Consider the following 12,873-nt stretch of genomic DNA (forward strand, 5'->3'; position numbering starts at 1 on the left):
GGGTGCTCTTTGACAGAAACTACAAGGTTAAACTTTACTAAAACAGTAATGCAGTCACAGGAAGGAGGCAAGGGAACTCCCCTTAAATTATGAGGAGTGTAATCACTTCTATTTCTACTGCAATAATAAATAAGACACACGAAGGTACACGTTTTACACCATTCAAACATTTCAAACAGTAAGTACACACATATATATATTCCTCACAAATTAAAAACCTCCCTAAAAATAAAGTATGCCGCTGTTAGCGAAGTGTGAGGATGACAGCAGACAGAGAACACCCAGAGCTTTCCACTTTTGACTACAGTTCACACTCATGTACTTTGCAGGGAAATATCTTTAGAAATTACTCTCACGTCCTGGGTCTGATACAGACACAATGAGTGACGCCTAGCATGCTTTGGCATTTGAATTAAGAGTAAAACTAATTTTCAATATGCTGAATGTCAACTAATACTTAATCTAAACACATGAAGCACTTTAAACCTTTATGCATGAGTCTGAAGTGTGCCTGTGTGTACTAAGACCTGTTTCAGTGCATCGGATGTGTGTGTGTGTGTGTGTGTGTGTGTCTTATTAGGCCATATGTGTTTGTCAGCGTGTGTATGTGTGTGGACCCACATATCCACTAGTGATGATGAAACACATTGTTAATGTTGTGGGTTATTTTAGTCGACTGACAGTTGTTGTAGAGGGTGTTGTGTGTTGTGTGTTCATGTGTGAGGCCAGTTGTGTGTGTATGTGTGTATGTGTGTGAGTTTGTGTGTTTAATTAGACCTCCCTGAGCCAGTCTCCAGGTGACGGAACTCATCTGCTCTTTCCCTGATTAAGGACAACAGATGGACACACACACACACAAACACACACACACACACACACAATCCACAGAATGCTTTCACAGTCATGATTTATCATCAAAAAATACTGAACACACAGACTGCACTGGTCACATGGGCTGTAATCAATATAAAGTGCACATACATACAAGTCACACCAAACCACCTTGAACTTCTACACACTTATTTTTGCTCACATGACTCCTCCGGTCCTTAGATATCCATCCACTGAGCTCAAACAAGCTCTTATCATCACTGCAAACAAAGAAAATAAACCCCTCCTTCTCCAAATCTGCCTCTCTAACTTGACATCCGTGTGCTGTCCTTCTCCATCTGTCTGTCTGACAGAGATTATGAGTTAATTTACTTCAAAAGAAAGATTGAAGATTAAAAAAAGTCTTAGTCAAGGATGATCCTCATAGCTAAAAAATAAATAAATATCTGACAAAAATCCCTTTTGTTATGTTTCTGTCATTAGACATAAATAGTCTAAATCTTTAATATTTATCTGGCAAATAATTTTTCCTCACATGTTGATATTCCTCAAATAAAATAGTTTTGGAGCTGTACTGGAGAACAGTACTATTAATCTAATAATTACAATGCGATAATGCAATATTTTTCTCTGAATGAGAAAGAGATGATTGAACACACATTAAAGCATTTATTAAGAAAGTGATATGTTTATTTAAATTTTAATTAATACCTTTGAAGCTAAATGTTTTTAGCCTCAAATTTCCCACAGATTTCCCACCAATAACCTCTAACACCAGTTATTAAAAGGACAAACTGATCTTTAAGTGTGTTCTCTCTGGATCTGACTTATCCAATGAGGTCCCGCTAACCTGTAACAGATGTTTATCAACTTTCCAGCTGTTCAAAAACGTAAAGCAACACTTTACCTTTAATCTTAGACATTTGCACTTGCATTTAGGCCCAAAGCAACACAGCATTGTGTAATCATTGCGTCTGCCCATGCAAAGCCACATTTTAGATCATGCATGACACTCAAATTTAAAACACTGGACTACCTAATTGAAATGATGACTTTCCCCTCTTCCACTTCACAGTGAAATAACCTGAATTAATCTCATACTCATGGAACATGAGTCTAAATACATGTGATTCATTCATCTTAAAAGATCGCTGTTGTTATTACATAATATCAACATCTTGCAGGAAAAGTTTTCAGTGAACTCGGTGTGACTCTGGAGCTGACAGTACTCTACCTTCAGCCACTGTAAAACACTCCATTTGGTCTGCAACCATTTGCCTTCGGGGCGACATTAATGATAATTAGTAGGCTCTCAGCATGCTAGTTAATATTCCGCCGTAAAATCCATGTGATGGGAAAGGAAAGAGAGAGAGAGAAAGAAAAGATACAATATGCTCAAATGTAGGGGGAGACCCAAAAAAACGAAAGTACATGGACTGCTAAGAATCGTGCACAATGGGACAATATTTAAAATTCGTGTTACACGCTGCGATAGCGCAATCAAATCGATGAGCTTAAAAAACCATAACAATAATTTTCAGTCTTATCTCCTCAAAACATGGCGTCTCTCTCTCTCTCTCTCTCTTTCAAACACACACACACACACACACACACACACACACACACACACACACACACACACACACACACACACACACACAAATGAAGAGAAGGGGAGAAAGGAGAATGAAAGACAGAGAAAGAAGGGGGGGTGATAACAGCTTCAATAAATCATCCGGGCCAGTCGTCGCTCCCCGGGGATGTGGGATGGATTAAATTAAGCACTCCTTCTACTCGTGAGTCTATCCATCCCCCCCATCTCTCTCTCTCTCTCTCTCTCTCTCTCTCTCTCTCTCTCTCTCTCACTGCGCCGTATAAATGCCAACAGCTGATCGCGAGACGGCACACTCACGGGAACACCTCGCGGAAGCTGCAAAGAGAGAGACGAGGGGAAGAGAGAGAGAGAGAGAGAGAGAGAGAGAGAGAGAGAGGGATACAGAGAGGAGAGAAAGAAGGGATGCTGTTGATGCATCCGTCCGCAGGGAGTCTTACTGTGATTTCTTTTTTTTTTCTTACCGGCCTGAGTGGTCGTCATCAGGTGGAATAAAGGACTAATTTCTCTGGCAAAGAGGGGAGGACGAGGTGTCCGACCGTTTTTTTTCTCTTACTGAAAAGCTTCCAAAAATTATCCTTCAATTTTCCCTCTTGTTTTCTTCGCATCCCTCCCTCCCTCCTCCTCCTCCTCCTCTCCCTGCTCCATCTCCTCTTCCTCTTCTTTAAAGAGGCCCGAGCGCGTTGCGGGGTGTCTTCCATCGCCTGTTTCGTTTATTTATTTATTTATCTCCCCTGACTGCTCGCGAGCCCTCTGTCCCCTGGTCTGCAGCCTTCCCGCGAGCTCAAAAGAGCACGAGGCAACCCCTTCGCCTCCCCCGTACCCCCTCCCCGCGCCTCGGAGGGAGCTGTCCGGTGCTGAAGTTGCATTTCTTTCCTCCTGTGCGCGAGGACTAAACGGGGCGGACAGACGACAGCGAGAGAGACCGGAGCAGAAGAGGAAGAACACACAAGCGCTTGTTGATCGTCAACTCTTTCACCGGATCAATTCAAGGCTCGCGCTTTCTCCCCAATCTGAAGACAATCACCACGCTGGCCTGCCTGTCGGCGATCGGCTGTGTTTGCGAGTGTGGGTCGTTGTGTTTGTGAGTGCGTGTGTGTGCGCAGCTTGTCGGTGTCTCACCACCATGCCAAGGTCTTTCCTGGTAAAAAAGGTGAAACTGGATGATTTCTCCACCGGGGCGGATCTGGAGAACGCCTACCGGCACAGGACAGACCTCAGCCTGCGGCTACATGACAAAGGTAGGTCATGCAGCCTACACAGCGCGCACTAACAGGTGTCTCGGAAGAAAATCGATTTCACAGAGGAGGAGGTTGGCGAAGGTGGGAACATGTTTCCGAAATAAGACTGAGACTTCAACAGGATTTACCTGTTGTGCCTTAAAGGGATTCCCTCCTGTGATTGGTCGTTAAAAATTGACCCTGGGGCTTGATACACCGGTGCACATTCCTGCCAACCAATAACTATAAAATGTAAGCGTGAACTCAGAGTGTATCAGCACCGCATTTCGTTTTTTCTTCACCTTTTATCTTGCGTATAGCATCATCTAACATCAATAACCTCTGAAACTTATTGCAGAGTGGCTGGCTACCTGTGGGGTGATGTGGGTGTAATCAAGGCAGATAATTACAAAACATCAGACAGCATAGAGTTACCACACGCTTGTTACTTTTCTCACGGGTAATAAAAGCTTCAAAGCCCTCCACTAATCAGCGCATTGAAAAATATCAAAGTGGAGCAAAGCGTTATCAATAGCACAGACTGTGAAAGAATTGCATGCTGCTTCACTTCTGCAAAAGAGCTCGGACAGTAAAACACAGAAGACCTGTCAATCTCATAAAACTATGCACTCTGATAACTGGATGTTACCACACCGCACAGTCTAAGACTTTATTTACCGGGGTACATAAGTTACATTATCCTCGGTCGAAGCGTTTGGGCTCAACTCTAGGAGTTGAGCTGCCGCCGAAGCGAAAAGGTCACTTGTGAAATCAACTAAATCAAGCGCGTCGCATGTTTCATCGATTCTGGCTTACACCCAGCGGGGTCTTTCTCTCCCTTCGCAGTGTAAGTAAGCTTAAAGGAGACAGAAACGGGACAGTGGTTATTCATATCGAGCTCACTTTCACTTGGTTTTAGTCGAAACCCTTTGCGGTTATGCTTCTGCAAGCTCGGGGTGATGTTTGAGATGCACAAGAGCTGCCTCCCATGTAGCTCTGAGTTTGCAGAAAACAATCTGATGAAACATCGTGGTTATCTCCTGATAAGTAAGTGTGTGTGTGTGTGTGTGTGTGTGTGTGTGTGTGTGTGTGTGTGTGTGTGTGTGTGTGTGTGTGTGTGTGTGTGTGTGTGTGTGTGTGTAAAAGCTGCATAATGGTCTTCTGACATAAGTCTTCACCTTCGCCTGCAGGTGAAGCATACACATCGTTTTAACGTTGTCTTGTAAAACACTCAGGTTTTTAGTGTTTCCCTGAAACATTGCTTTCTTCTTTGCATATAAAACGAGTCTCATCTCAGGCTCATCTTTCGACGTTGTGCGTGGCCCTTCCCCCTCGTGCTCTGTACAGGTGTGCCTGTCCCAGTTTTGCAGTGTTGGCAGATTTCTGCACCGTGGCTATGACGCTGTAACTGTTGAATGTGGATGCATTTCTTCTCTTATACCATTTTCAGACGTTTCTTTAGCCATATGAGGGTGACTTTTGTAATTATCCTGAAAAGACTCAAAATGATTGGCTGTTTTGTGCTCCTCCAAAGCTGAAAACTTCCGCACAACCTGCAACTATGTGCGTCACATTTTACAGGGGGAAGAAAAGAAAGAGAGCGATGCCTCTGCCCGTGTAGACCGCATGACTCCCGTCCCAGTGTCATCCACAGGCTAACATGTGCGTCCCATGCGCGGACCTGTCTGTGATTCTCAGCACGTAAAGCAAGAAAGCTGTCAGCGATGTATTTATGACGTCGAAGTTAACAAGCCCTGCTAGGTCTCACACGCCATCAGCCGCCTGTTCAGCCTGTCCCGGCCACCTTTTGTCTCCATCCCTAACATGCGATGTTAACAGCTTAATGCAGCTTCTACATGGCTCGGAGCAGAGTCAGCCCACAGCAGAACGCAGTGTTGGGAACAACCTTCTGCTTGAACGAACCGGCTTTGGAATAATTTATGTCCCGCCCTGCGTCCTGTGAGTGAATGATGTGACGGGACGTTGTAGTGGATGTTACATGGCTGTGATCATACGTGCGAGATAGAATATGTGCGTCACATGGAGCTTGTTGCTTGTTCATTACCGAGACTACATAAGTAATAAGCACAGGAATCTACGACGCAGGTGTCCCAAAACCTGTGGTCATTATTTCGTGCTTTCATCACAATAACAGCCTCTCAAAAACATTGATTAGTTGGATCTTATCTTATAGGTTGGTTATTGTTCCAGTTCATTTTTACACTCTATTATGTGATGAACCTAATGTGTTTCTATTGATAGTTTTTGTTGGAGCAGCTTGATATAAGCTCAGCTAATATTGCCACTATTAGCTTGTCTTCAGGGACAATTAAGGATGAATTGGAGCTATTAACTTATCCAACCTGTCGATCCATATTAAAAACATAAACAACAGTGTACAACAAGTGCATTTTGACAAAGGTATTGATTTACGCTTGAATCTAAGAATGTATGACCCATTTGTTTATATATAATGCTGGTTAGTACACATTAAAGAAGTACATATGTATTATTTTCCACATAAAATTTGAATGAGCGTTATTTTTCTCCAAAAATGCATCAATCATCAGGGAACAGGAGCATAAGCTGACTGTGCTGTGTGTCCCTGTACAGCTTTTCAATGGATTCCTATAATTAAAGCCTGTCCTCCAAGTCATCAACTCCACAGATTTGTGAAACAAAGAAAAGAAACACCACACCACAAGCCGGTACTGCAGGCCTGCCGTCATCGTGCCCCTGACACGCACTGCACTGGATCTGTCCATGGTGCTGATGCTCATTTTCACACGCTAAATCAGCTCTCTCGAGTTCAGGGTCAGCTTGTGTGCATTTACCATTTACAGAAGAAGTGTCTTGACTGCAGCCTTTGATGGCTAAGGGAAATGTATTGCTGAATTATCCCTGAACAAACCCTAACCCTGCAGACCCTTTCAATACACCGCTAAGGTCCACAGTTATGCAGGCAAGTGACTAACGCTCAGTATTTTAAAATGTCTATTCACATTTTTTTACGTGCAGCTCCTGTTGCTGCTGATCTGCTGTTTGTGAGCTGATTACAGAGACTGTCATATCTGCAAGACAAATGCAGGGATCTGACTTGGACACAGATGTGGCAGTGTTACGGTGGTGTGCTCACTCACATTTGAAAAGCCTCTTAAAATCTATATCTCTACATTTAGAATGAGATGAGGAATAGATCTTACTGTTGCCTTATGTTTCACATACTTTGGTGCCATATGTGGTTTTATTTAAAAGGAAATTCAAATCGGTTTTTCATCAAATATAATACAGTAACACCTGTCATGTCACTGTTTTTTTGTCGTTGTTGCCCATAACACTTGGTGGAGGCTTTCTTGTGTTTCTACAGTAACATGTCAGCAACAAGTTACTGGTGGGATGAACCAGCTGTTTGAAATATTTATCCCTTCTCTATGTCTTTATTATAAACATAAATGCACTCGAGTGGGAAGAAGATTCAGGGGAAAACATCACACAGCTGTGTAAAGCCAGCTGTATATCCCAAACGGCATATTATAATAGTTTGCATCAGTGAGTAAGCGCTTATTTAATTCCACCAATTCAGATTGTGTAATTCTGGTCAGCGTACTGAATCTCTGTCATTACTGTATCTGTACTGAAAGATAAGCTTGTCTAGCAGGCTACAGCAGTTTAATGCTAATCTGGACTTATTCATGTGTTTCCTGCAGTTTTCTCCGCGTGCAGGAATTAATGCCCTTCACATTTCCTGTTGGTATGGATCTCTCTGTGATCAGAGAAAATGTTTTGCCACCTTAATCTTAACATAGCAGTTTCTTTACTACCTATCAAGTTATGTCAATAGGGGCACCAGTAACTAATGTTTTGGTCAAGTCCTGTACACCATTAAATTTCCATACCATGTTAAGATGAGCTCTCTTTTCAATATGCTAATACTGTTGTTTGTTTTCCATTAACAGCTGGTTACATCAGTGACTACATCAGCCCTGTTGTGTACGATGGTGAGAGTGACAGTGGCATCAAGGTCCCCTCTCCTGATCCTCTCTACGATGGTATCCACAGTGACTATGGGGCTCCCGACTCTGAGTCTCCTGACAGCCCTGGCTCAGAACTCACGGATGGTTATATCAATGGAGACGCTGCAGTGAGCGAGGGTTACACAGTCGATGCCTTCTTCATCACCGATGGCCGCTCGAAGAGGAAAGCTCTCAGCAGCCCCAGGACCATCCAGAGGCACACCTGTAACGAGTGCGGCAAAACCTACGCCACGTCTTCCAACTTGAGCCGGCACAAACAAACGCATCGCTCGCTGGACAGCAAGCTGGCAAAGAAATGCCCGACCTGCGGGAAGGTGTACGTGTCCATGCCCGCCATGGCCATGCACCTGCTCACTCATGACCTCAAGCACAAGTGCGACGTGTGCGGAAAGGCATTCAGCCGACCTTGGCTTTTACAGGGCCACATGCGCTCGCACACAGGGGAGAAACCGTTTGGGTGCGCCCACTGTGGGAAGGCCTTCGCAGACCGCTCGAACCTGCGCGCTCACATGCAGACCCACTCGGCCTTCAAACACTTCAAGTGCAAACGCTGCAACAAGACCTTCGCGCTCAAGAGTTATCTGAACAAGCACTATGAGTCTGCCTGCTTCAAAGGCCCCTTCTCTCCTCTCGGCCCCCTAGATGCATGACCCCCCCATATAGATCAAACGAGACAAAACTGCAGACGTGAATTACAATTACCCTTACGGACTTAACTGCAGACACAAACAATATATTTTTGGGTCAGAATGTGACCTTGCTTTCCCTCCTCACCCCTCCTCACTGGCCCTCTGCCCCCTCCCCCACCTCGCCTCCCTTGGAGCCTATTCGTGATAATGAATATGATGAAGATAGCACAATTTTTTCTCCTTGAGATTTGCCCACTTAAGGATTTAACTGATCGACGCATGCACTTCCTCAAAAAACAAAACAAAACAAAACTCTTCACGTCCTCTTCCTCTGTCCATTGAGGATGGAGACATTAATACTGACTTCCTCCTGGCTTCTAGATACAGTATGACTCCGTATATTTTGGAAAAAGGGATGACGATGAGGATGACGACAAAGACAATAGTAAGCCTATAGCTACTAGTTTCCTCCCTGCACTCAAATGCAGTGAAAGTTTTTTCATTCTGATGTTGTTTCTTTTTTGGAAGAATTATAGTAATAATAATAGTAATAATAATGATAATAATGCTCTGCTGCACCAAGTGACCATATTCTCTCCACTACTGAGGTCAAAATACTATTTATTTATTTATTGATTTATTTGTTTTGACATTTTTTTTTCTTTTTTATGTGTTTATACTTGATTTGATAACAATGAAAAGTGTTGCCATTTATTTGTTGCACTTTAATTTCTGTATATGTATGTAGGATATTTGCCAACCTCTTTTTACCACTACAGGCCAAAGCATATGTCACTTTTTTGAGTACTATTTTTTCCTATTATGTTGTTAATATCTTTTTTCTTATTAACGTTATTGCATGCAAAAAAAAAAAAAAGAAAACAGAAAAAAATTATGAAAACCTATGCCAACATCATAAAAAGCTTATGATTTTTGCCAAAATCCTATAGCTAGAACCCGAGGGCAATATTATTATTTTTTTCTCTTGGAGCCTCCATAGGACTCTTTAAAAGCAATAATCACTTAATGCATGGTATTTTATGATGAAGTTATGAAGTATTACCTACTACTGTATAGCAGTTTAAAAATCAGGTATGTTTTACTTCACCTATAGTCATAAACAGAAAAAATACTAATATTACAGACATCAGGGAACATGCCAATGTAGTGTTAGAGTATCAAAAAGAAAAGTCCTGTCTTTCCTCTCTTGTTATGCACTGCCTGCCTCTTAGTGAGTAGAACTAATGTAGGATGTAGACTAGAGAGGCTGGGATCAGCTGCCTGCTGGGTGAGAGGCCTATTGTAGGATAACTACTGTATGACCCTGACTGCCCTGCTCTGCAATAGCTCTAGTGATTTAATTGTTAACAAAAACAAACAAGGCCTTACTTTGGCTCAGGCCTTTTCTTAGATTGGATACTTAGATTGGATAATTGGCCATACATCAAAATTCAGTGGTTTACTGATGTTTATGAGATGGCAAAATGACACTTAAATGCGTTTAAACAGTATTTCCTGTCACAGTCGGCCAAGTTTAATAACACCAATTTTATCTTTATGTTAAGGTTAAAATAGCAATCAGATTGGATAAATATGCAATAAGATATCCATCACCCTTAATTGACAGCTAGCATATATGACATGCAGCTGCTATCTGTTAACAACAAAGTTTAGTTGAAGTTGAACCAAAGTCGACTTCAGCCGAAATGCAATTACTCATCTGCTCTTCCGGTTCGCTTCCAACCCATAAAGCGTGCTTTCTTAAACCACAGGAACAGCATGCACTTTAGCTTGATGGTCAGATTGCAGCTTAGCTACAACTGTTGTAGATACACCAGACTGAGTCCTGATTATTCTGCAGTAGTCCCCACTCACCCCTACTGGGCCAACTGAAGGGTAACTCTAAGATCGAGAAACCTACGGACAGGCTAACTTTAATCAACCCCGACCCCATGGAAGATTTAACCTTTAATCTAGGTGGTCAATACCAGTGTTGCTGAACCCAGTTCTCTGCAGCTCAGAAACCTTTTCTACAGATTCATGGAGCTTCCCAGGAGACAGACTGAGGACACACAGATTTGCACAGGAAAATGTTTGTGTGTTCATCATAAAATGCAGCACGTCGACATCGTAATCTCGCAAAGAAACATAAACACGGGTGCACAGATGCATGGGTGCACGTCCTCACATGTGAGCACGCGGTGCCTGCTGACGAGCCATTTGGGGTGACTAAACTTTTGTGTACAGTGAAGCTTGAGCAATTAAAAAAATAGAACAGGTTTAATATTCAGATGTGAATCTTTAACAAAGAAAGCTTTTTGTAATTGCAGTGCTTCCTCAGACACTCAGTGTAAGTCCGGACTGGCCCGTATTGAACACAGTTTATAAGGGCACACGGACAAAAGGACAGCACGGTTATGTGGATGCATTAGCTAAACAAATTTTTATCTCAGAGATGAATGATCAAAGGCAGCCATGGTTGACAATTTTATAAAGTCAAAAAGTCTACAGTTTGTGATAAATGCTTTGCCGCACAATAACACAGTACAATACAATTATATTTTCCAAAGAAACTTTTTTTAAAGGCAATATTAAAGGAAGCACTTCTGTTGTGACTGAGGGAATCAGTGTGTGAGTCAGCAAATTGTAGGTCTTATCTCCTTTCTTGATGTATGAACTAGATTTGAGCTGCAATTACTTGAATTGTATCAGATGATTAGTCATAGCGCTCCAGTCTGTTATGGCCGAGCACTTTTGCCTTTTTACGTATGATTTTGGCCAAAATACCCAACAACAGTTATAAATACAAAAAAGGCAAACAGCTGCAAAAACAGTGTTAAAAGCATGATTGCGATTCCCTTTACGCAAAGAGAACAAAAGCATCACCTTTATTTTTCTACACACGTTTCTCAGACACTGATAGTAGATGTAAGAATAGGACAAAAAAGGGTGAAAGTATCATCTCTGCAGTTTCTCTGTTTACTTATCCCAAATTGTATCATTGTAAACTCTGGTTGAAACTTTGCACTGTAGTCTAAATGTATTAGGGCTAAAGTGGACGTGTGGCTATTAAGTGGTTTTTAAAGGAGAAAGGATTCGTTTTGAGTCTGTTTGTCTGTGTGTCTGTCTCTGGCCAAGCTCCTGGTCTGGCCTCTTTAAGCACTTCCATTTTAGTCATCTCCACCCTAAAGAAAGTAGCACAATGAAACTAACTAGAATTCAGGTAGAGAAGAATTAAAAACCTTGTACTAGCTTGACCTCTCTTCTTTTTTGTATTTTCAAGTTAAAGAATGGTAATAAACCTAAATAATCATTTATTGCAAGAGGGTTTGTAAAGAATCCTTTGGATTGAGACATTTTTACTGCTGTATAGTGATATCTGACACACCTTACCTCAGGAGGGTTGGATCTCTGTTGCAGAGTGAGGACCTCCTGGGTTTTTTTGAGCCAGTATTCAGACAATGTAAGCACAATGAACACAAAGCATTTTGTGGCACTTCATAATAAAGAATAATCTTAACGAACCAAGGCAATTTGTTGTAGTCTGTGTCATGTCTTAAGAAATATGTATTTCCTACTATCCAAGATAATAGAAATCAGGAAGTAATTTGACCTGCAGGTAATGGACACTGTGTTAATTGATTTAGTTATTAAAATTCCTGTTAGCTTTTTCTTCTTCTTCAGTTCATGCTGTTGCAGTGAGTTTGCCTTTTAAGTCAAAAGAGTGCTCAGTTCATTTGCATAGAAAAACACTTGCTCTGATTAAACAGCCCATACTTTGCATTAGCTTTGTCAATATTGTATATTTAGACAGGCACTGGGCTAACATTAAACTCACAGCTGACTTGATGGTTAAATATGTTCACCGTGATAACTCTGTATTAGGACATTAAACACTTGTTAAGTAGGGGAATGTTGGACTTTTTTTTTTTCAGTAAGGCATTTGTTAATAACCTTATTGGATAAATCGAAGTCAAAGATAACAAAACCAACAAACCCTGATTGATGCTCAGAAGCATGTGATCCAAAATTATTTCCAAACCAGAGAGTAGACCCCCGAGGGAACAGAAAAAGCATGGATTTATAGACCTACAGTCCTAAATGTTTGAGACAGTAGTCTAGTCACTTTTCATCCCTAAAAAGTACTATGTGTGCTACTTTAACTCAAAGCTTTTGCAACGTAAACTGCAAATGTGACAACGCTGTTTTCATGTGCCGTGCTATGCCAGAATGAATCCCATCACTTCCTCCCCTCAGCTTGTTTCATTCACGCTGGAAAAAATGCAAAAAACCCCAGTCTGATTGTTTTATATTACATCTGTTTCCCTGATAATGGACAACACATTAAGCATGCACTACAGTACAGCTGCAGCTGTAAGTCTGCTCCACTGTATCAATCATGTGGTAGCTCATCCTTAAGTGAAGTAACAGTTCAGCCCCGATGTTTGCTCCTAGTAAGCACAGACACTCCAAATCTATTGTTGCTATGCCAACACCTGTGGTATCCAAGGCAATAAACTATCTACAGTATCTATAGTGGTAAACTA

General features: G+C 41.8%; 1 protein-coding gene across 1 annotated transcript; it reads left to right on the forward strand.

Annotated features, from left to right (window-relative positions):
* The first annotated feature begins 2,754 nt into the window (after nt 1-2,754).
* LOC147319348 (transcriptional repressor scratch 1-like) lies at nt 2,755-12,173 on the forward strand. The gene is made up of 2 exons (XM_086311907.1): nt 2,755-3,684; nt 7,620-12,173. Exons 1-2 carry the CDS (start codon nt 3,570-3,572, stop codon nt 8,345-8,347), a joined length of 843 nt encoding a protein of 280 aa, XP_086168033.1. The 5' UTR covers nt 2,755-3,569; the 3' UTR covers nt 8,348-12,173.
* The last annotated feature ends 700 nt before the right edge of the window (nt 12,174-12,873 follow it).

The sequence above is a fragment of the Aulonocara sp. 'chitande type north' Nkhata Bay genome, linkage group LG11 (genome assembly GCF_057382095.1).
Source record: "Aulonocara sp. 'chitande type north' Nkhata Bay isolate Kocher_YH1m ecotype deep benthic linkage group LG11, A_spYH_male_GT1.1, whole genome shotgun sequence".
NCBI lineage: Eukaryota > Metazoa > Chordata > Actinopteri > Cichliformes > Cichlidae > Aulonocara > Aulonocara sp. 'chitande type north' Nkhata Bay.

Bases quoted from the DNA above. Each gene is read 5' to 3' on its own strand.
- LOC147319348 (XM_086311907.1), top strand. From the start codon at position 3,570: ATGCCAAGGTCTTTCCTGGTAAAAAAGGTGAAACTGGATGATTTCTCC. The intron at 3,685-7,619 runs GTAGGTCATGCA...TTCCATTAACAG, and splicing joins CCTGCGGCTACATGACAAAG to CTGGTTACATCAGTGACTAC.